Source organism: Symphalangus syndactylus, chromosome 1 (genome assembly GCF_028878055.3).
Source record: "Symphalangus syndactylus isolate Jambi chromosome 1, NHGRI_mSymSyn1-v2.1_pri, whole genome shotgun sequence".
NCBI lineage: Eukaryota > Metazoa > Chordata > Mammalia > Primates > Hylobatidae > Symphalangus > Symphalangus syndactylus.
The window spans coordinates 128,506,682-128,531,212 of record NC_072423.2 but is presented as its reverse complement, the minus strand read 5'-3'; the positions used below and the strand labels follow the sequence as shown (position 1 = coordinate 128,531,212).

Sequence of the window (24,531 nt, the reverse complement as noted above, 5' to 3'; positions counted from 1 at the left end):
ATGACACACATTACTGTACTTGTAGAAAAATTTGGCCATTGAATTCACCAATGTACCCAGATGTCTTATGAAATAAGTTTTTCTTATTGTTTGACACATTTAATTAATTTTCTGCTTCTTGCAGCTTATTGCATATTGATACAATGGTCTTTATCAAAACAAAACTCTCAGCTCTGAAGAATGTACAAATTGCAGTGAGTTCTTGATGACTATAAAGACCCTGTTATTCTCACACAGGGTGGAGGCAGGAATTTCGCCAACTACACAAATAGCTGTAGTTTTGCCAGCACCACTCTAGTTTCGCTTCACACTTTCCCAATCATTGAACAGTTCCTAAGAGAATGTGCCTATTTTGTTTTTAGCATTGTTAACCACATCTAGAAATGTGACAGAGAGTCTAAATTGCTTCTTTGGAAGTATTTAAAGGCATTTGTAAGTCTTCCTCTGTGGTTCCCTAAAAATGTTGTTTAAATGTGTATTCTAACTTTACAACAAGAGAGACAGCTTATGGATGGGAAATGGATTTGTTTCTTTTCTATCCTAGATATATCAAAAATCTAGTATTCTACACAGGCACTCAACAAGATTGTGCAGCCAACTCCCACAACTACAGAGACAGCTTTTCATTTAAACATCACACTTCTGTAATAAACACAAAGGTATGAACGTTTTAATTAAATGGATTTATTTAAAAAGACTATAAAATTTGACATCAAGAGATAAAAAAGACCCATAAGATTTAAATTGACAAATATAAAAATGATTGGCTACAAACAATGTAAAAATACATTTCCCAGCCCCCAAACAAAACATAATTTAAGTATAGTAATTATGAAATTTTTGTGAGTTCATTTCCCTTATAATTCTTGAGAACCATTCTAAGCAATCTATTTGTATAAAATATAAAATTAAATTAATCATAATAATTTAAAAGTTATTTTAAATTTGAGTTTATTGAGTTTGCCATTTTTTGTACGTAACAGTGGTTTCTGGTTCCAAGTTCCCCTTGAACTTACTTACAATGGTATTTTTACTCCTATTTCCTTCTACAATAGAAAAGAAAGGCTAACCATTCATGGGTCCCATAAAAAACAATGTGAAGGAAGGTTCTAAGAGTGACCAAATGTACCAGTGAACTTACTATCTTTCTGAAAAAGAATTAAGTGACCAACTAAGAGATCCACTTTTGCACCAATGAAACACATGGAGGTTACACCTCAGAACAAGCAGAGCTTAAGCTCAATGACAATGTTTTATATGACAGGCCAGCTGAGAATGTATCTGTCAATCTTGACTAAGCCCAATGCATGGGTGGTGACCCTGAGGTAGCCCAGATGATATGCTCTGAATTTTAGATAGGTCTAGATGACATTAAAAATCACAATGGTACGGTTTGATGTGAAACTTTACCTACCATAAACTCATTTTCTGAATCAGTCCTTATTCATAATCAGACCCAAAACCCAGCTATTTCTCCTCTCTTAGATGACATGCCCAATAAAAACAGCATCCATGATTGGTTTCATTATCTCCCAATTAAGTAGTGGTGACATCACCACTAACACTAGTATCCAAACTCTGATACAAATCCTAAAGGTATTGAGTCAGTAAGAGCAGAAGCTATGTCGGGCCATACTGACCAATTTCTGAGAACCACATTAGCCACATTCATGCAACTAAAACCCATCTACAACACACAAATGGCAGATGAGGAGAAAAAAAAAAAAAGGATGAGGTCATTAAACTTTATCACTGGAAACATGATTCCACTGTTTCAAATAGGAAACCTACCCTGGGAGACTTCCACCAAAGTGTAGAAGGACCTGATGTATGGGCTCATCATCTTCACACTAGAGTCCTAGGTCAAAACTCTAGAAGGAGGATAAGAAAGGTCTAGTCTGTGAACCACCTGGACAGAAAGGTTGTATCCCAAGTGCCCTGCCTATCTATCTGTGACAGCTGCTAGCCAACAGACAATTCTGGTTATGAAGTTCTCTCTTGAGAATGGCTTGATTCTCTTATGCCACCAATAGTATTAGTCTGGGCAGGGTTCCCTGGATATTTACTTTTTTTTTTTTTTTTTTTTGCCAAAGACAAACTAGAACAATGCCTATGTAAGAACAAGGACTCTCAAGATCCTGCTACACAGTATTCACAATTAAAAGGGCCCAAGATTCAGGACCACCTAAAGACAACTGACAAAAAGTAAGCGTCAGAGCCAGAGGCCAACCTCTGCTAGATGAAGCAGCAGCACATGACTCCATTTCTATCTGATAAGGAGACAGAAAAGAGGCATCTCGAACAGATGAAAAACCAAAGGCTGGGGTCCTAAAAAAAAACAGACTGGCTTCAAAGAAAACACTAAGGAAGACCCACAGAGCTGTATTAATTTTAGTAAAAATAATCATATGCCAACAGGGGAATTGAACCACTTTCTAAATCATAGTATGAACTCATCTCTTCAGATACTTGGTAAGTGGTCAAAGCTTGTTTTTATAATTACTTTCACTGTCTTGGGCAAAAAGTCTTTCTTATCTTTGGTCCTTAGGTGTGGTATCAGTTTCTTCCATTTTTTTATGTGTTACAAAACGATCATTTTTTTTACTTGACATCAACAAGTAACAACAAGGTGCAGTATAAACACGAAGTTGCTGATATTGTTGCTTTTATACACATAAAATACCAACATCTCCCATACATTTTATAGGCTATATGAAGGTCTCAAAGAATTAATAACAGTTATCCAAAAATATTATAACATTTATGGCTGAAATACAGTAAAGCCTGGTAATATATGTTAAGGAAAAAAACCTAGACCAACATTTTAAATATTGGTTTCTTAAATATGTTAAATTCCCATTAACAATATAATCTAAGCACCAAAACAAACAGCTAAGCAAATTAATTTAAAAATAAAACAATTTCTAAGTAGATGAATATAATCACGATGTTTATACAGCTATAAAGCATAATTTGGAAGCTAAGCCTAGTAAAAGAATGACCTGTAACAGAATGACAGAATCATTTATCAGTCGTTGAGCTGTGTGATTTAAAAAACAATTGTTTTCTCTTCCTCTCACCAAAATCTCCATTTGAGATAAGTTTCAACTATTATTTAAAAAAAATTTTTTTAACGTATCTGGCCTACTTTGTGGTGACTGACACAATATTGATAAAACTGCCTTCTTGACCTTCCCCTTGCTCTCCAAAAGAAGTGGTTTAAACAATTACACAAATTTTACAAGAGCTTCTGCCAGGGCTCAGACACCACAATGCAGGGTCACTACCTTAGGTAACATCTGCTCTCCAGAGTCTTTAGGCATTAAGTGGTTCAGTGAGGGCTTCAGCCCTAGTGGTATTTTCAGGTTTTCTCAGCTGGGACTCCAGTCGTTTTTCATACAGCATAGTGGCAAAGTCAAGTAGGAACATAAAACTTGCTATAAATCCGAACACCTGAGGAAAAAAAATGAGGAAAGGTTATATGAGAATTTTGGAATATAATCTTACATTTCCTACTTGGCTTGCAGAATGTTTCATATAAACAAAATGTTCATGAATTTTATACATGACTACTCTTTAATGGTAAAAAAATGTTTAAGTCATCAAAAAATGGAAAGAAGTTATAAAAGAAAAACTTCCAGGATAATGGCTATTAGTCAAAGTCTCACAAAATATTAATGTTCTGCCTTATGTGTGCATGTTTATATGTGGAGGGCTAATATATGAAAGTAGGGTTAACAGATAAACATTAAATCCTATAAAATGATACAAAACAAAAATATGTGCATGGTTAGATTGACCCACAGATGTGATAAGGAAAATATGTGACTAGGCAACTCAGCCTAGGTGAAAATGAAAAAAGTTATTAATATCAAAACAGAAATTCCATTTTGAAGATACTATTAGGTTAAATTACTTAATGTTCCAGTTGTCACACTGCAATGACACAGTGACATGACGCCACTACCTACTTCCTCTTCCTTAAATCACTTCCTCAATTGTTCTCTTCTAAAATATGATCAAACGTTCTGAGAATTCTATCAAGAGACAGAAGACCATGCGTCTGCTTCAAATTTAGCTTCTCCACTAGCAAAACCCTTAAGGATATGGGGGCCAGGTAAGTTCTCTGTAAAAAAGAGAAAATTGATGTAGGTGACGGCTAAAGTCTTTTCCAAATCTAATACTCCCTATCTCCACGATTTTTATTAATAACATTCTCTTACAGTCTGTTGCAGTCTCCTGACCTCTCCTCCCCCCTCTAAAGAATATGCATTCCACCTCATTTTACCACAAAGTAAACTGAGCTCCAAATTCATTAAGTCCCCCAGATATCCCCAACATATCCAGTCTAAATTTAATTATCAATGCCTCCCACCCTCCCATCCCCTGCCACAAAAGCCAAGTCTTTTTCCCTCTGGAATCTTTATTTTTGACTTCATGGCATTTATCCCCTTATTTTCCTGGCAACCTTCTTAAATACGTCGAACTCAGACCAAATGTCACCCTTGTTTTTGAAGCTGTCTCTGATCACCACAAGTGATCTTCTAGCTCTTTTGTTCACACACTTCTGAATTAAAAAAAAAAAAACTTCCTCATGCATTTGTCTATAAAACTTTTCATAATTTAAATAGTTACAAAAGGTAATTTCCAGCATATTATAAATATCGGCTTTTTAAACTACCTGTCACTATTAAATATATCCAATGAACTATAAATACTGGACAGTCTAATTAAAATACAAAAATTTTTTTTATAGCTGTAAATTTTTTCCCTGGAACTCAAGTTTCCCTCAACTTCATTTCACTTTCCCCATAGAATTTTATAGTAATGTATTTTTATACAAATAAGTAGCCAGAGCTTTTAAAGTTAAAAATGAGTTAAAAAACTCATTATTTTATTGATCACCGTCTCATACTCCTCTGCAACAAAAATGTTTCTAAACTGAAATTAACCATAAAGTCCTATTAAAACTTTGATTTTTCTCTTCTATTGGTTTATGTACCCATGAATAAATATTGCTTATTGCTAGAATGAATCAAGATTCAATGTTAATTTTATTTCTGTTTTGTTTTTATACGTGTAAGTGCTAAGAAACTGTTGTCATATGAATAGGTAAATATAGCCATGCAATTCTCTGAACTCTTTTTGAGTTTTCTATCATAAAAAGCAGTTTTAATGATGTATTAGCTGACAACTCTATTAATTACAACTTCAATTTTGTTTTGTTTTTTTGAGATGGAGTCTCACTCTGTTACTTACGCTGGAGTGCAGTGGCACAATCTTGGCTCACTGCAACCTCTGCCTCCCAGGTTCAAGCGATTCTCCTGCCTTGGCCTCTCGAGTAGCTGGGACTACAGGCGCCCGCCACCACGCCCAGCTAAGTTTTGTATTTTTAGTAGAGACAAGGTTTCACAATGTTGGCCAAGCTGGTCTCAAACTTCTGACCTCCTGATCCACCCGCCTTGGCCTCCCAAAGTGCTGGGATTACAGGCGTGAGCCCCCCACGCCCGGCCTAACTTCAATTTTGTTAAAAACAAAGTATTAATTGGAAACCAGCTGACTTGCAAGACGATTTGTTGTCCAGTTGCCAGTCATTCAAGTTCACAGCACTGCTACCAGTCCAAGGCGATGATCCTTGATTTACAATTCCGAAACCCAAAGAACTACATCAACTCCAGGTTTTCATGATTCATTTGGCTAAAAATTGACACGAAGCAAGACTATTTACATGGAGTAAGACTATTTACAGTCTTTTCTTATCCCTTTTACTATAAATATTCTTATGTTTTACTTCAGATATACCAATGTTAGACTACAGGGTACTCAAGTGGTGTTGTGTAATATAGCATATGTACAGCACTACCTTTCTAAAATCCAGAATATTCTGAATCCAAAACAAAAATTCTGGCCCCAAGAAGAATTTCAGATAAAAATTGGATCTTTTTTTTTTTTTGGAGACGGAGTCTCGCTCTGTTGCCCAGGCTGGAGTGCAGTGGCGCAATCTCGGCTCACTGCAAGCTCCGCCTCCCGGGTTCACGCCATTCTCCTGCCTCAGCCTCTCTGAGTAGCTGGGACTACAGGCGCCCGCCACCAAGCCCGGCTAATTTTTTTGTATTTTTAGTAGAGACGGGGTTTCACCGTGGTCTCGATCTCCTGACCTCGTGATCCGCCCACCTCGGCCTCCCAAAGTGCTGGGATTACAAGCGTGAGCCACCGCACCCAGCCAAAAATTGGATCTTTATTTTCAACTGTCTCTTTGTTGTACTCAAGGGTTTTTTTGTTTTACAATTCAGGGTAATCCACCATAATAAGTGATACGGCTTGGGTCTGTGTCCCCACCCAATTCTCATGTCAAATTGTAATCCCCAATGTTGGGGGTGGAGCCTAGTTGGAAGTGATAGGATCATGGTGCTTTGGCGCTGTTCTGTAATAGTGAGTTACTGCAAGATCTGCTTGTTTAGAAGTGTGTAGCACCTCCCCACTCTCTTCCTCCTGCTCTGGCCATGTAAGATGTGCCTGCTTCCGCCTTGCCTTCTGACATGACTGTAAGTTTCCTGAGGCCTCCCCTGCTATGCTTCCTACAGAGCTGTCAGAACCATGAGGCAATTAAACCTCTTTTCTTCATAAGTTACCCAGTGTCAGGTATTTCTATATAGCAGTGCGAGAAGGAACTAATGCAGCAAGATTCAGGACAAGCAAGTTTTTTTTCTTTTTGAGGGGCAAGGTGGGTGGTGACTGTGAATGGGAAGGTGGAAAAGAGCTGGTGAGACTCCTTCACCAGAGATAAATTCTCAGACATACTAATTTTAAAAAAGATTACGTATGGAGGTTTAAAAGCTGGAAATTAATTTCCTCAACACTATCTCTGCTTCATACTCCTTGAAAAGTCTGATGAAACTTTGAGGATATGTACAACCCACTGAAAACTGCTGTCTAGACCAACTTTTTTTTCTATTATTATTTTTTTTCTTCTTGTAGAGATGACGTCTCCCTATGTTGCTTGCCCAGGCTGGTCCTGAACTCCTGGCTTCAAGTGATTCTCTCACCTTGGCCTCCCAAAGTGCTGGGATTACAAGCCTGAGCCACGGCACCCAGTCTAAGAACAACTTCTATTGGTTCATTTAACAAACTCCATTACAATTTTACTTTTCCGTCTCCTTTTCTAGACTGAGCCTCTGAATCATTTCTCCCATATATTCTCCATATCTAGAATAGCACCTGGCATGTAGGTGTGCATTTATTGAACTGAAAGTGGAGAAATATAAAATAATAAAATCAATTTTACCACTTCCATTAGCAATAACACACTGATATGTGGAGTAAGTGGGTTTTTTTAAACGAAATTCAGTCAAATTCTATAGGCTCTAGGTTTTAAAGGCTATCATATTAATTTGCTTGCAGGTCTTCTATTCAAAATTACACTAAAAAGCAAACTAAAAGAAAAACAACTCTAACATGCTGTATAACTTGTCAAGTACTCTCCAAATTCCGTATTTCTAAGGAAACAAAAATAACCAATGTTAAAAATACAAGGTACTTACAATTGCAGCAATTTCAGCTGAAGTCCTGTCATGTGTGGAAACAAAAATGATGGATGCCAACAAAAACACACATCCTGTTCCCAAAGTAATATAAAAATCCTATGCATACATACAAAACACAAAAGGAATACAATACAGTTAGTTAGATTCATGGAAATGAACTTTTTCATTTTTAACTTTAAAAAGCTCTGGCTACTTGTTTTTAATACAACCCAAACTTACATACCCAAACTTCTAACTTTTCAATAAGCCTGGCATTCAATAAATACCCTGTAAAAAAACAGTACCCACACTGGGCTAGGCATATTAAGAGAACACATTACAAGATAATCTTTTAATAACAACAATCCCCTATGCCAGGAGAGGTGGCATGAGCCTGTAGTCCCAGCTAATTGGGACGTTTTTTATTATCCAGTCTCAAAAAAAAGAAAAAAAAAAAAAAAACAGTCCTGGAAAAGATCTCGTGTGTATGTGTGCAAGTGTTTGTGTGTGTCCTTTTTCTCTGGGACATATTAAAATTATCTAAGCCAAAGCATTTATTACAATTCCATCTTACTTCCAGCAAAAAAGCATTTTTCTTTCCTTTCACAGTATTTTATGGTAGGATGACATCTCTGAGAGCACTCCAATGCTTTGAAAGCACTTTCTAAAAGACAGAATTTTAAAAACCACCCATTATTAAATAGACGTATGCCAATAGTGTATTTTTTAGACATGTAAGCTTTCTGGAATAACATATTGCCTTCAACTGTTCCGAGTGGATAATCCACAGTGAGCTTATATGATGAGCTTATCTACTACATAAAAGTTTCCATATCTCATCATAATGCAGCTTACAATCATGAGACGTTTCATGGGTTTCCAAGTGCTCTCTCAGGCATTACCTCACAAGGCTCTCATATGCCAACTGAAAACAGTAATGACATATACACTTGATTCAGAAAGGGAAACTTGGTAAAATGATAGCCACTCCAAAGGGTTTTAAGTCTGATACTTTTTGAGTTTTCTGAACTGCAAACTCCACTAAACCTAGTATCAATAAAACTGGCTGGGCACAGTGGCTCACGCCTGTAATCTCAGCACTTTGGGAGGCCGAGGTGGGCCTATCACCTGAGGTCAGGAGTTCGAGACCAGCCTGACCAACATGGTGAAACCCTGTCTCTATTAAAAATACAAAAAAATTAGCTGGGCGTGGTGGTGGGTGCCTGTAGTCCCAGCTATTCTGGAGGCTGAGGCAGGAGAATCACTTGAACCCAGGAGGCAGAGGTTGCAGTGAGCCGAGGTCATACCACTGCACTCCAGCCTGGGCGACAGAGCAAGACTCCATCTCAAAAAAAAAAAAAAAAAAAAAAAAAAAATCAATAAAACTATTTAACACAGAATTCCTAAATTGTCAATCATTCGCTTAACATTTATATAAAATGTAAGAGGTTTTTTCGCCGGGCACGGTGGTTCACACCTGTAATCCCAGCACTTTGGGAGGCCGAGGCGGGTGGATCACCTGAGGTCAGGAGTTCGAGAACACCATGGCCAACATGGTGAAACCCCATCTCTATTAAAAATACAAAAATTAGCTGGGTGTGGTGGCGGGCACCTGTAATCCCAGCTACTTGGAAGGCTGAGGCAGGAGAATCGCTTAAACCCGGGAGGCAGAGGTTGCAGTGAGCTGAGATTGTGCCATTGAACTCCAGCCTGGGTGACAAGAACGAAACTCTATCTCAAAAAAAGAAAAGAAAAAAAGAGGTTTTCTCTGCTTCTAAAACATGTTTCCCTGTAGTACTTTATTTTTTAATCCCTTTGATTATTTCAAATTTATTACATATAAATATAAAATTCTATTTACTAATATTTGGAATACATTCAAGTTAATTGAAACAAGACAATCATTTTGAGACCATAATGTAGTGTGCAATAAACATGGGTTCTAGAGTCAGTCTACCTGAGTTCAAATCCAAGCTATGCCACTAGTAAATGTAAATGTCCCAAAAATGTTGGCTACTGTTGTTCTTAATAGACTCTGACTGCAATAACATGGGATAGAAAACATTCTCTCTTAAAAAATATTATTCCTTTGGGAGGCCGAGGTGGGTGGATCACCTGAGGTCAGGAGTTTGAGACCAGCCTGGCCAATATGGCGAAACCCCGTCTCTACTAAAAGTACAAAAATTAGCCAGGTGTGGTGGCACACACCTGTAATCCCAGCTATTTGGGAGGCTGAAGCAGGAGAATCGTTTGAATCCGGGAGTGGAGGATGCAGTGAGCTGCTATTGTGCCACTGCACTCCAGCCTGGGTGACAGCAAGACTTCTTCTCAAAAAAAACAAAAAAAGTTATTCTTCTCTAGGCACCACCAGTACCACACACTCAAAACACATTCCTCTAAAACAGAAAACCTCTCTTGCATGAAAAAATATTTAAAATCTAAGTGTATCAATATGCAGACAGTAAAAAGTGATTTTTAAACCATGCAAACAAACATGAAATCTTTATGATATTAGGTAAAAAGTACAATATATGTCCTATGATTACAAATATTTTAAATTTTAAAACTATGAATGGAAAAAAGGACTTAAAAGGAATACAGCAAAATAATACAAAAGCTATTTTAGGATGGACTAATTTTTCTTTTCTCTCAGTATTTTTAAACCAGTATTTACTCAAAATGACTTTTTAAATGCTCAAGTTTGATATAATAAATGCTTTACTTTTTTTAGGTTACACCATTATACTACACTGGTCAATATTATAATGTTGTTTCTTGTCAAAATGATACTAAACTGGACAATATTATAATACCGTTTCTTGTCAAAATGATCAGTGTGCTTTAAACACTACAGATGCAGCATTAAAATAAAAATTAAACATTTCTAAAAATATTTTTATGGTGATATTGTTTCACTGTTAAGAAATGACAAAATGATTTCAATCTTTAATTTTTTTATATAAATTTTTCCAGCCAGAATTTGGAATATATACATATTTTTTTTTACACATTCAAGCTATAAATCAACCAGCTCAGACACTTGAGAACTTTTCCCTTGTCCAAATCTTACGGCATATTCATCTGTAAAAAAAATGTCCAAAGACTACCAATATAATTTAAAAAATTCTAAGGATTATCTGTATCCTCTTAATATATATTTCATAAAACAAATGAGTCCTGTTGTCATTGTCATAGAGAGTCCTACAGTGATGGCATTAGCCATGACAGCACCTCAAGATGGTAGGGCATTGGTTCTAACAGGATTCTGCTCCTAGCAAACTAACACAGGAACAAACGCATTCTTAATTCACTTGTAGACAACTTTTCATAATACCATTAAAGCAAAATATAGGAAGAATTACATGTTGTTTTATTTTCCCTGATCACTGAAGCTTTAAGCTTTAAATGTTATTTTAAAGCTCCAGAAATATTTCACATTAGTTCATTACTCTATCTCCAATGTCTAGCATATAAATGCCTGGCATATAATAAAGGCACACAATTAATAATTGTAGAACCAATGAGTGACACTCAAAAGTGAGAAACCAGAAGTGACAAAATCCTAGGCTTTTTTAAGTCTAATGTGAATTACATTAAACCACCAATAACTGCAAACTATTGGCAGTGTCTGTCACTCTCATTCTAATCTCACTTTCCTTCTCTATCATCCCCTTGGTAGGAAAAAACGAGGTGCTTAGAAGCAGAGCGAGTTGGAACAAGGGATACTGTCTTTTCATGTTGCTGAGTTTTGAAAACATTACTGCTTTGAACAATAAAACTATGCCAGATTACAAAATAGCTATTAATATAGGGATGATATTTTCTCATGCTTACCGATGATTTTACTTTTCTGGTATCAACTCTCTCATAAAATGGAGTGCAATACACAATCAGTATAAGGAGACTCAGAAGAAAGGCACTGCAGCTTACAAACTCAAAAAAATAAAGTCCTCCACATAAAGTACATTGTGATACAACTTCTTCACAGATGAAGGCCAGCAGAGACAGCAACTACAAATGAAGCAAAACATTTTACTTAAGTGGTTTTTCAGAGAATCTACAGTATTTAGAAAGCTGTTTCTGAATAATACGTTTACTCAAATATTTACAATGAGGAGACTATGGCAAACAAGATTAATGAATAAACCTCATCTACACAGAACTTACAGTTTGGCCACCCTGAAGGAAATACAGGTAAATAAAGAATTAATTAACCTATCGTGTACTAATGCCAGAACAGGGGAAATATATAATATTGTTATAAAAGCAGACAGGAGAGACGCTCAACTTTGGGGTCAGGAAAGGCTTCCTGAAAGAGAAAGCTGAGACCTGAAGAACAGAGTCAGTTTGGGGGATGAAAGATTAAGGAAAGAAATTCCCAGCAGAGAAGCAGTACATAGAAAGGCCCAGAAATGAGAGAGGATGGCACCTGCCCCCTGACCCAACATACAGACAACACACACCCCGACCTCCAACTTAACTGTCAAAGTGAGTCAAATCAACATGGCTTAAGTATAGAGTTTAAGAGAAGAGAATGGCAGCACAAAAATTATTATATGAGGCTAGAGAGGTAAGCTGAGGCCAGATCTAAATGTCCTCGTTAATTAAAGAGTCTGGATTTTAAGGTAAAGAGTCTGGATTTTAAAGTAAAGGTTGACAATGATCAGGTTTATGCTTTCAGTAGTTCTCGCTGGCTAAAATATGGAGAAGGGGCCAGAGGTAAGGCAAACCTTGGGGCGGACATCCAACTGGGAAGCTGATGTAGGAAATCAGGGCAAATAATAGCGACCAGGGAGCAGCAATCGAGAAGAGTGGCAATCACTGAGATGCAGCAGAAGCTCTTATCAGACAAGATGCAAAAGCTCGTATCAGACAAGATGCGTACAAATAATATGGAACACAAGATAACACATATGTACCTTAAACATTTTAACTTAAAAACGCACACTTATTAACAATCTGCTGAAGTGAGTCTTTATGGGTCTACTGACTGGAATTCCACATGTTTTCTGCATTAATCACTTTCATCATCTATGGACTACTACTTCCAGACTGATGTTATCTGAAGGGAAGTGAGATCTTAAACACTTGAAAAACACAGTTCAGAATCTTTCTAGAGTCAAACTATTCTACCAGCCTTTTACAGTTGCCTTGCTCTTCCTTAATTCCATGGCAGATAAATCTTTTAGTAACTTATCTTTCAGTCTTTCCAAAGCATTCAATTTAGCTTTAAAGAAACAATTCATTTTAACACTCAGTTTCAGCTTTGTAATATTTAACTGTATGGCCATAAAAGTATAGTTAGCATAAACCAGTAATGGGAACAACACAACTCAACTGATGACAGAAGCAAGAGTTCCAGAGTGCTAATGAGATGCCTACTGGCCATGGCAGGCTGTGGGTGACCGGTGTGAGGTCAGGATGCTTGGTATCCTGAGTGGAGAATGTTAACTCTGGTTAAATTGGCAACTCAATTACACGCAAGTGGGTTTTAACTACTTCCAACTGCTGTATATGCGGTACTAACATACTGGTCCTCACTGAAAAAAGTCACGTTTTTTTCTTTTTAAAAGGCAAGGGTGCTGGGGAGATAATAAATTCAATTTTAAATGTGCTGTGATTGAGGAGGTCTGTGGAAGAGTTTGGTGAAGATGTAGTTGGAAACCAAATGAATATATGGTCTGGAGCTCAAAGGAGAGGTCTAAGATGCACATAAAGATGTGGCAGGCAGCAGAGTGGGAGGGTGAGATGACTCAAATGAGGAAAGATAGCCTTATGTGGAAATCTGAGGAATCTGAAGATTTATGGGATATGCAGAGGGGAAGAAATCAGCAAAGAACAACTAGGAGCAGCAATCAAAGGGGTAGTAAACAAGAAAAAAGTATTTACACACCCACATGCACAAACACACAAGTAATCAACAGTGCTAAATGCTACTTAGAGGTCAAGAGGGAACAACACTGAAACACCTACCTTAGACTGAGCTATAAGAAGGTTGCCAGTGACATTAGCAAGAAAAGTTCCAGGGTAGTCAGGGAGAGAAGCTTGATTACAATACTGTGTATTGGGAAGTAAGGGGAGGGTAAGGCAGTGAAAGAGAGACAGCATAGGCAATAAGTGTGGCTGGGAAAGAATGGCCAGATAGGGCAGTAGTGGATGAGGTCAAACAGATGGGAATTTCAACATGGGAGAGAACTGAGCATGTTTAAATACTTAGGCAGAAACCAGTAAGATGGGTGGGTCTAAGACATAGGTAGAAAAATGGCTCTCTAAAGACAGGATTCAGGGCTCAGGTTTGGGACTAACTCTTCTCTAGAAATAGAAGGGATGAGAGTGAAGAAGAGTATTTTGCTTGGGCAGTTTGTGTGGGTTTTGTAGAAGCTGAGGGAATTTCCTGCTGAGGGCCAAAACCATCAAAATGACTGATGACCTAAGTCAGAGGCTAAAGGGAATTCCCTTCTCACCCCAGTCAGGCCAGTAGAAGCAACCAGACAGGTTAATGGCAACAAGATTGCTACCAAAATCAACAGATACATTTCATAGTAATCGTAAATATCTTATCCTTCAAAACATTTTCATTAAAAAGAGACAAACAACAGTTCAGTGGTTTCTTTAAAAACTAAGCATGTATCTACCATATGACCCAGGAACAGAACTCTTGGGCAACTATCTCAGAGAAATGAAAACTTAACATTTGTACAAAAACTGGTACGTGAATGTTTATAACAATTTTATTCATAGTAGCCCCAAACTAGAAACATTCCAGATGTCCAATGGTTAAAACAAACTGTGGTACATCCATACCATGGAATATTAGCAATAAAAAGGAGCAAACTTGATATATGTAATGTCTTAGATGAATCTCCAGAGAATTACTCAGAGTAAAAAAAAAAAAATCCAATCTCAAAAGCTTACATATTGTATGATTCCATTCATAGCCCATTCTTAGAATAATAAAAATAATAATGATGGCTAACAAATTAGTGGCAGCCAAGAGAAAGGGGAAAGGTGTGGCTACAAAGGGGTAGCACAGGGAAGCCTCTGCTGATGGCACAGTTGTGTATCTTGATTGTGGTGGTGATTATAGAAAGCTATCCACATGGTAAAATTACACAGAATTACACACACATGCCATACAAATGAGTGCATGGGACCTCCCTGTACTTTTTTTTTTTTTGCAATTTCCTGTGAATCTATAATTATTTCAAAATAAAAAGTTAAAAAATAATAATTCAAATCTATACTGGTATCCAAACCTTTAAGGGATTTCCTCTCCCTCCTACTGGCTATACAAAATGTATATATCCCCACAACTGAAAATAATTTATATAAAAGAAAAAAATAGTCTAATTGTAACATGAATGGTTACATTCTCTGATTTCCTGTAAGTTGGTGAAGCATGAAATAGCCCAGCATGTCCCAAACAACTTCCTTCAGACAGCTGTTAGGTAGTAAGGCGTTCCCAATCATTACACCACAGGATATAAAGTGACAACGCCAAGACAAATCCCAGAAGGCCACTGTGTAAACATACTTCCTTAGTCTCCTATAATCATACTTACAGGATGAGTTCTTGTTTTTTTTTTTTTTTTTTTTTTTTTTTTGAGACGGAGTCTTGCTCTGTCGCCCAGACTGGAGTGCAGTGGCACAATCTCGGCTCGCTGCAAGCTCCGCCTCCCGGGTTCACGCCATTCTCCTGCCTCAGCCTCTCCGAGTAGCTGGGACTACAGGCGCCCGCCACCAGGCCTGGCTAATTTTTTTGTATTTTTAGTAGAGACGGGGTTTCACTGTGGTCTCGATCTCCTGGCCTCCCAAAGTGCTGGGATTACAAGCGTGAGCCACCGCGCCCGGCCCAGGATGAGTTCTAACATGACTACAGTCTAATAAAATACTAAATATCTAACATTTCACTTGCCTTTTTCTTGCCTCTATGTTAAATCTTGTCCAAGTTTTAAAAGTTTCTGAGAAATTTACAAAATATACCTAGGTTGTATAAAAGTCAATTAACTGAGAGAAGATACCAGCCTAAAACTCTAATTAGGGTCTGGGAATAGCTGAAGCACTCATGTTACAACTAGACTATTAGGCACACTCATGTGTGAAGGCTATATGGCAATAAAAGGTTATCTGTAGGACAGACATAGGCTGCTTGTCTATTCTCAGTAAAAAAAGAAAGACAGGATCCAGCTTGTCCAGAAGCAGTCAGTCTCAAGTCATTACAAGTCCTATTCCAAATGTATTAACAGGTGGCATTCCTACAGACCTTACTGACCTATTGCCTCAGAGCAATAGTAGGAGGCAGGTTCTGCCTGGACATCTTAAGAGAATCAAGGAGAACAATATTAAGTATGGATATCTGGCAGGGCACAGTGGCTCACACCTGTAATCCCAGCACTTTGGGAGGCCAAGGCGGGCAGATCACTTGAGGCCTTCTGCCCAACCTGGTTCAAGACCAGCCTGGCCAACATGGCAAAACCCCATCTCTACTAAAAATAGAAAAATTAGCTGGGCATGGTGGCGCATGCCTGTAATCCCAGCTACTTGAGTGGCTGAAGCATGAGAAATGCTTGAACCCAGGAGGCGGAGGTTCCAGTGAGCCAAGCTACTGCACTCCAGCCTGGGTGACAAAGCGAGACTATCTCAAAAAAAAAAAAAGTTTGGACATTTACTAGTTCCCATCTCAAGTTAAAGGCCAAGAAATTGGCACTACAAGCTATAGTCAATATGAAATTCTGTCGGCCAGGTGTGATGGCTTACATCTGTAATCCCAGCACTTTAGGAAGCCAAGGCAGGAGGACTGCTTGGACTCAGGAGTTTGAAACCAGCCTGGGCAACATGGTGAAACCCATCTCTACCAAAAAATAAAAATAAAAAAATAAAGAAAAAAAATTCTCTGCCTACCCATCTCTGAGGCTACTAACCTTCTTTTGTAAGCTCCCACAGCATTATGCAATTGCTAGCTCAAAGTGTATGTGAACTAGCAACACTCCAACACTGTTCTACGTATAGGAAGATATAAATGATGGAGTAATAAGCTCAATGTACAAGAAACAATAATAATATATTTTATACCACATTAACTGAGCATTCATTATATGTAGATTAGAAAATCTCAAGAAAATGTTCGAAGGAGCTGGAGAAGGATGAGTGGAAAAGCAGGACTCAAACCAGGTAGAGACACACACAGAACCTGGATAGACACATGACATTCTAATTCTAGGTGGAGGATGAAAAAGAACATATTCATAAGGGCAAGAATTTGCATAGTAAATCCAAAAATGATAATAAGGCAACTGACCTAACTGGATGGGGATGAAGAAAAAAATGGTTTAGGAGTTAGGTGTGGTTGTGTGATGATCATGCAAGGGAATATGGATGTCTAGATGAAGGCAGCAGGGAACACCTGCCTGGTTTAATAGGTTAGAAAACAGGAGCAACAAAGGATTGGGTGGGGCCTAAAGGAATTCTACAGTTCGAGTGTAGAAGGGAAAAGAGCAACTAACTTGCTTACCAGCAAGCCACAGTAAGTGTTTTTAAAAAAAGAAAACTCCTTAAAAAGCAGCAAGTAAGGGCCAGGCGCGGTGGCTCAAGCCTGTAATCCCAGCACTTTGGGAGGCCGAGGCGGGCGGATCACGAGGTCAGGAGATTGAGACCATCCTGGCTAACACGGTGAAACCCCGTCTCTACTAAAAAAAATACAAAAAAAATTAGCCAGGCGTGGTGGCAGGCGCCTGTAGTCCCAGCCACTCGGGAGGCTGAGGCAGGAGAATGGCATGAACCCGAGAGGCAGAGCTTGCAGTGAGCCGAGATCGTGCCACTGCATTCCAGCCTGCGCGACAGAGCAAGACTCCATCTCAAAAAAAAAAAAAAAAAGCAGCAAGTAAACATACTCCAAACTGTTAATCATACTGTGACACCTGGCAGTGTGAGGGGTGGGAAAGTGGTTTTATTTTAATATTTTTAGTTGATTTTTTTTTTTGGTAAGCACTTTCTTGTATTAAAAAGAAAAAAGTGTAAAAGTTGGCCAGGGGCGGTGGCTCACGCCTGTAATCCCAGCACTTTGGGAGGCCAAGGCGGGTGAATCATGAGGTCAGGAATTTGAGACCAGCCTGGCCAACGTAATGAAACCCCGTCCCTACCAAAAATATAAAAATTAGCCGGGCATGGTGGTGCACGCCTGTAGTCCCAGCTACTCAGGAGGCTGAGGCAGGAGAATCCCTTGAACCTGGGAGGCAGAGGTTGCAATGAGCCAAGACTGCATCACTGCACTCCAGCTTGGGTGACAGAGTGAGGCTTCGTCTCAAAAAAACCAAAAAAAAGTGTAAAAGTTGAAGGAAGAATTTCGAGAAATGAGTAGTCACCAGCATTAAATGCCAAAGTGGTCAAGAATAGGAAGAGAGAGAGAGTCCCATCTGGGAAGTGAGGAGCGCCTCTGCCCGGCCGCCCCGTCTGGGAAGAAGTGAGGAGCGCCTCTGCCTGGCCGCCCCGTCTGGGATGTGGGGAGCGCCTCTGCCTGGCCGCCCCGTCTGGGATGTGAGGAGCGCCTCTGCCCGGCCACCCCGTCTGGGAAGTGAGGAGCGCCTCTGCCCGGCCGCCCCGTCTGGGAAGAAGTGAGGAGCGCCTCTGCCCGGCCACCCCATCTGGGAAGAAGTGAGGAGCGCCTCTGCCCGGCTGCCCCGTCTGGGAATAAGTGAGGAGCGCCTCTCCCCGGCTGCCCCGTCTGGGAAGAAGTGAGGAGCGCCTCTGCCCGGCCACCCATCGTCTGGGAAGTGGGGGGCGCCTCTGCCCGGCCGCCCCGTCTGGGAAGTGAGGAGCGCCTCTGCCCGGCCACCCCGTCTGGGATGTGGGGAGCGCCTCTGCCCGGCCGCCCCGTCTGGGAGGTCTACCACGGAGGCCAGAAGCAATGTGGGGGCTCGACGTGGTGGCTCACGCCTGTAGTCCCGGCACTCTGGGAGGCCGAGGCGGGTTGATCACTTGAGGCTGGGAGTTCGAGACCAGCCTGGCCAACATGGCGAAACCTATGAAAAACACAACAGACCAACCAACCAACCCAGCGACAACAAAACAGGTCTACCCTGGAGTCATACTCTAATTTTTTCTATTTTCTTCCCTTTCTGATCCTTTATCTCACTTTCTTTTTCTTCCTCTTCCTTCTCCTTCTTCTTTGTCAAATAGAGGATTGAGTTATTATCATTGATCCATACAAAGTCCCTCTCTCATTTATTTTCTTTAATTCCCACCCCCCATTTCTATTCCCCATCTTCCCATGTGCAACCTTCCTAATATGTTTGATATGCATCTTTTTGTTTGTATGTATTTTTAGAAAATGTTTATTGTTTTGTGTGCAAAAAAAAATTAATTAAAAAAAAGAAAAAAAAATAGGAAGAGAGAAAAAATGTCGCTGAATTAGCTAAGAAATTCATGGTAAATGTAACCCCTAAGTAAAAAGGCTCAATTATTATTTTTTGGTAAACAGTTTTGTTCTCAATAGCATGAAGTCATCATACTAAATATTGCTTACTGAATATTAAGCTAAGTACCTAACAACTGTATACCCAATGTAACTCCTTCTAATGACATAAATTTTTACCCAAATATAATTAAGGTAATTATCAAGCTTTTAATGTCAGGAGGGCCCTTAGAGGACATAGTCTCCCACCCTCATGTTTACAAAGATGGAATTAAGCTACTGACAGGTTAAGCTCCAAGTTAGCTTGGCACAGACAAGAACCCAAGTCTCTGACTCCCACTCTGTACTTCCTCTCCCCATGAAATACTGTTTGTTAACTTCCTTTTATGAGTATGTATGTTTGTGTAGGTTTTCCCTCTAAGACTGGCTTTTTGAAGTTAATCCCACAGTTCTGTATATTTCCTTTAATGTATTAAATCATACAATAAAAACAATTTGCTAGCATCAACAGATTTGGGAAGTCTCAGTGACTAAAAGATGATCTTACAGCTCTGGTGATTTAAACACTGGATAATTACTATCCTGCATCTATCTCTCCATTTCAGTTTCACTACCCCTTCTTTTTTTTTTTTTTTTTTTTTTTTTTTTTTTTTTGAGATGGAGTCTCGCTCTGTTGCCAGGCTGGGTGCGGTGGCTCATGCCTGTTTCACTACCTTTTCTGAAATTTCAAGTGTTCCTTAAAACGGTCACTATATTAAATACGAATTCTCCATTAATTTAAGGCTACTTATATTTTATAAAAAGAACTTTTAAATGTTTGCCATTAATTATAAAGCTCCATCTACAAAATGATATGAATTATAAATTAATGAACTTTACTATTAAAAACTTTGTAGTTAAAGTAAAGTTCAAATTTACAAATCCATTAGTCTGAAGAAACAGGCCAGGCCTCCCTTGCCTTAGGCAAATACTTACTCTTACAAAGGTTCAGATATAATTTGCTGATATTACGGATCTTCCTCAAGGTAAAAATAGAACATTTCAATTTACTACACATCAGTTTTCATATTTAAATAATGAAAAGAGCATCAATATAAGAAATGCTTCCAAGTAATTTGTTTCTTGGTACTTATAAGGTAACATTATTTATAATGTAATATATTGAAAAATCACTGGCGATTTCTAAAACTGCTTGTCAGATGAGCGACTAGAATCCCAGTACTGTGCAGCTATCAGGACAGTCAACTGACAGCACGGACACAATGTGCAGCTTGTTGCACAGAAAATTACACATATTTAGGTCACTGCACCAGCATATTAGCAAGCAATTAGGTTACCAAACGTCAATTCTCCCCTTAAAACAAAAACTCCCTCAAAAACATTCACAAAATAAAACATGAACATATGGACAAATCTAAGGATAGTATAAACTGAAAAACTGCATAAACTTAGGACTCCAGTAACTCCTTACACTGAATTCTCAACTGAGTATTTCTTCTTAAGCTCTGGAAGGGTGGATGGTAGTTGGGGGATGCTTAGGGTTTTAACAAAACTTAGGTCATATCTAAATGGTAGACACAGCTATGTTAACTTCAAGAGATAGAGAAGTTACGTTCTTTTATCTCTAATCTCTGTGTACAGGCTCCACTCTCTATCCCTTCAATGTTCAATTCAGTTCTATAATAGCAAACCCCATGGAGCATCAGAGGTTTGAAAAAGAAAAAAATCTTAAGAGTGCAAAGAACCTCAGAGGTAATCCAATTCAACCTCCGAAGACTCTAATGTAAGAATTTCCTAAGTATATACACAATGTCTGGTTTTTTAAGTTTTAGCCTGGCGCGGTGGCTCACGCCTGTAATCCCAGCACTTTGGGAGGCCGAGGCGGCTGGATCACGAGGTCAGGAGATCGAGACCACGGTGAAACCCCGTCTCTACTAAAAATACAAAAACTTAGCCGGGCGCGGTGGCGGGCGCCTGTAGTCCCAGCTCCTCGGAGAGGCTGAGGCAGGAGAGTGGCGTGAACCCGGGAGGCGGAGCTTGCAGTGAGCCAAGGTCGCGCCAGTGCACTCCAGCCTGGGCGACAGAGCGAGACTCCGTCTCAAAAAAAAAAAAAAAAAAGTTTTAGAGCAGGCTTCTTTTCTCTTGTAGGATCTTTGAGATTCTGTTAAGATTTATGGGTCCAGAATAATATACTCAAACATGTAAGTATACAATATTTTGAATAAAATTTCACAGGGTTTGCAGGTCCCCTGTTAAAACACCTCCTCTTCTGATTATGGGTTTCTCCATTACAGTTGTTTCCTTACTGGAGCTCCCAATTCTGTTTAGTTTTTTTAAAAAATTAAACATCTAAAGTAAAACAACCAATCTATCTAAAGAAAGAATTTGAGTTAAGGCAAAGACCTTGCCTATAGCCCCAGGCTGGAGGACAACTTTTACTGACTTCATATGTAACTTTCTTGGGACTTGCTGGATAATTCCTGTAATATACTGTTACTATGAAGAGATAAGACATTATCAAAACAAAGCAGGAACAAAAAGACAACCATCAAAGTGAAAGGCAGTAATGAAAAAGTACTTTTAAATCTCCATATTAAAGAAGGCATTCTTGTAACATGACAATTTCCCCATAAACAAATAAATGGATTTCATAAAGAGATATTAGTTTTTATTTTTTCTCCATTTCTTCTTATGAATGATGGAGAACAAATAATAGTCTAACGATCTTTTAAGGCAAATTCATCTTCTCTGTGTCCAAGTATAACATTTACCACAAGGCCGGGCGCGGTGGCTCACGCCTGTAATCCCAGCACTTTGGGAGGCTGAGGCGGGCGGATCACGAGGTCAGGAGATCGAGACCATCCTGGCTAACACAGTGAAACCCCGTCTCTACTAAAAATACAAAAAATTAGCCGGGCGAGGTGGCGGGTGCCTGTAGTCCCAGCTACTCGGAGAGGCTGAGGCAGGAGAATGGCGTGAACCCCGGGGGCGCGGAGCCTGCAGTGAGCCGAGATCGCGCCACTGCACTCCAGCCTGGGCAACAGCGAAACTGTCTCAAAAAAAAAAAAAAAAAAAATATTTACCACAAAAATTGCTGGTTGTGTTCCATGTTTTCTTCTATAATAGCAATAAGCAAGGAAACTGGTTATGTTCTATTCCAAAGATATGAAACTACAATTTACTAAACTATAAGAAGATAATCAGAAAATTTACTTTAGCTTTGCCGCTTTTTATTAGAAAAAAATAAACGCAACTGAAAACAGGAGATTTTGTGGGCAGCAAACCAATACAGATTATTTTTTTGAGCAGCAAGAATGCTTCAGATGGGCTGGGCGCAGTGGCTTACGCCCGTAATCCCAGCACTTTGGGAGAGCTGGAGGGCGAAAATCACCTAAGTCAGGAGTTTGAGACCAGCCTGGTCAACATGGCGAAACCCCGTCTCTATGGAAAAAAAAAAAAAAAAAAAAAAAAAATCAGCCGGGCATGGTGGTGCGTGCCTGTAGTCCCAACTACTCCGCAGGAGAATTGCCTGAACCTGGGAGGCGGAGGTTTCAGTGAGCCGAGATTGCGCCACTGCCCCGCCCCCAGACCGAGCAAGACTCGGTCTCAAAAAAAAAAAAAAAAACAAAGCTTCAGATGAATATTCTTTTCTGTTCTAAAGAGTTCTACTATTCACTTAGAAAATTTTAGCTTTACTGCAGAGAAATACAGCCAATACCTAAAAATCATCATGTGACAGCTGACAAGAGCAGAAGGAAGAAGGAAGAAGGTAGAAGGAACAGCTTATGCAAAGGAATAGTGGCAGGAAGGAGCCCCTGATGCCTCGTAATAAATTAAAGGTGGCCAGTGTGGAACCACCTAGAGGGAGACTGGAGAGAAAGATAAGGCCAGATCCTACTGGGTTCCATAGGCCACATTATCACTTGCTTTCAAATGATTTCCCAGTCATCAGCAGATGTAATCATTTTGATCGCTAAACAGCAGTGCCGATTTTCCGACTTCTGTTTTTCTATTCAATAAAAGTAGGTCACCTGAGTTCTAAGAATTTAACTTCTGGTCATTTGAGTTGTAAGGATTTAAGTTCTTTCCAAGGAAACCAATGAGCTAATTTTTACTTAGAATGGTTAAAAAACAAAACAAAGTAAGGCAAAACTCATAAACATTATAAGCATTCAGATTTTTCCTAAACTGGTTCTATTGCAGAAATAGAACCTAAACTGGTTCTATTTTTCCTAAACTGGTTCAACCCTCAGTGGTTGAAACAGTACACAGGAGCTCAATACGACTGTAAAGTGAGTAATTTAAATTTCAAAGATGCTTTGATGTTTTCACGAATAGGTTTATGGTACTTTAACTGCTTAAAATAAACTCAATAAAATGGAAAGATGCATACCATGTCCTAGTTCTGCTATCCGCACATACAAAAAACTGTCCTTTTGACTTTCCACGTAGAACCCATATTGCTCAATTTTGAAATAATCCTTTTCCAGTCAATATAAAACTTTTAGAAGACAATTTACCGGACACACACACACACACGTCAATGCCACGCGTGGTATCGCAGGATTTTGTCCAGCAAGTTAACTGCCCCCATGGGCTCGCAGCAGGAAACCGCAAGAGCCAGAGAAAGAAACAGCGCTTCACAGTCTAAATACAGGCACTGTAGGCGATAATGCAGGGTAGCAGCAGGGAGAAGAGAGGAAAGTCGCTATAGAGGATGAGTGGAAGATGTTGAAGTGGCTGACTTGGGTCTCCGACGCATTTCCTGAGCCCGCCTAACAGACTAGGTGGCCCCAGTTCTTGGGATCCCGATGGGGAGAGCCTTGGGACTGAGGGGCCGCCCGGCGGAAGGGCGGAGGGTGACGCCCCCTTCCCCAGGCCGAGAGGGAAGGAACTAGAGGTGTGGAAACCTCCTCTTACTGAACAACCAAGCTGAAACGAAGCAGCTCGGCGGCCTCCCAAGCCCGGGCCAGACCCCGCTCCCCAGCCCGGGCTCGCCCTCCCTGACCGCGGACTCACCAGCTGCAAGCCCTTGAGAACGCGCCGGAGCAATGGGAGCCGGCCCAGGAAAAAGTAGGCAGCGAGGCCGCTCCGGGGGCCTCTGGCGGGGCCCGGGTCCTCCTCCGTAGTGGGGCTGTACACCGCTCCGTTCTCCATCGCCTTGGGCCGGGGAGCGCAGCGGCCGCAGCAACCGCGCTGCTGACTTCTCGAACTCCAGAAGTCCCCGGTAGCGGGGAAGCGGCCGTCACTTCCTGGGCCTTATCCCCGGCTTCCGCCCGACTCCGCCCCTTCCCGCCCCCGCCCTTGGCCCGCCCCGCCCCCTCTCTCAGCAAATTTGCTTGTTAGCTCTTGGGATTCCTCCGACTTTCATCCAAGAATTGAGTTCTTTCTGTGAGCCTTTGATGGATTTTTCACCTCCCTCCATCTTTCATCTTCCTGACATTCATTCATTCACTTAATATTTTTGCGTACTTTCAGTGTACAGTGAACCCGGTTCTAGGTGCTTGGGTGACAGCCAAGTACTTCCCAAAATCACAGGATCTCTACTAACAGAGAGACGATAAGCAAAAAAACAAATAAATGCCAATTTCAGACAGT

General features: G+C 39.9%; 1 protein-coding gene across 1 annotated transcript; it reads right to left on the bottom strand.

The window, feature by feature from the left end:
- Positions 1–664: 664 nt before the first annotated feature.
- On the bottom strand, positions 665–24,248 carry CMTM6 (CKLF like MARVEL transmembrane domain containing 6). The gene is made up of 4 exons (XM_055284722.2): positions 23,953–24,248; positions 11,358–11,534; positions 7,542–7,640; positions 665–3,453 (listed from the first exon to the last, which is right to left on the bottom strand). Exons 1-4 carry the CDS (start codon positions 24,088–24,090, stop codon positions 3,316–3,318), a joined length of 552 nt encoding a protein of 183 aa, XP_055140697.1. The 5' UTR covers positions 24,091–24,248; the 3' UTR covers positions 665–3,315.
- Positions 24,249–24,531: the final 283 nt, after the last annotated feature.

Bases quoted from the DNA above. Each gene is read 5' to 3' on its own strand.
- CMTM6 (XM_055284722.2), bottom strand. From the start codon at position 24,090: ATGGAGAACGGAGCGGTGTACAGCCCCACTACGGAGGAGGACCCGGGC. The intron at 7,641-11,357 runs GTAAGCATGAGA...ATGTATGCATAG, and splicing joins CCAGAAAAGTAAAATCATCG to GATTTTTATATTACTTTGGG. The intron at 3,454-7,541 runs GTAAGTACCTTG...TTTTTTCCTCAG, and splicing joins CAGCTGAAATTGCTGCAATT to GTGTTCGGATTTATAGCAAG.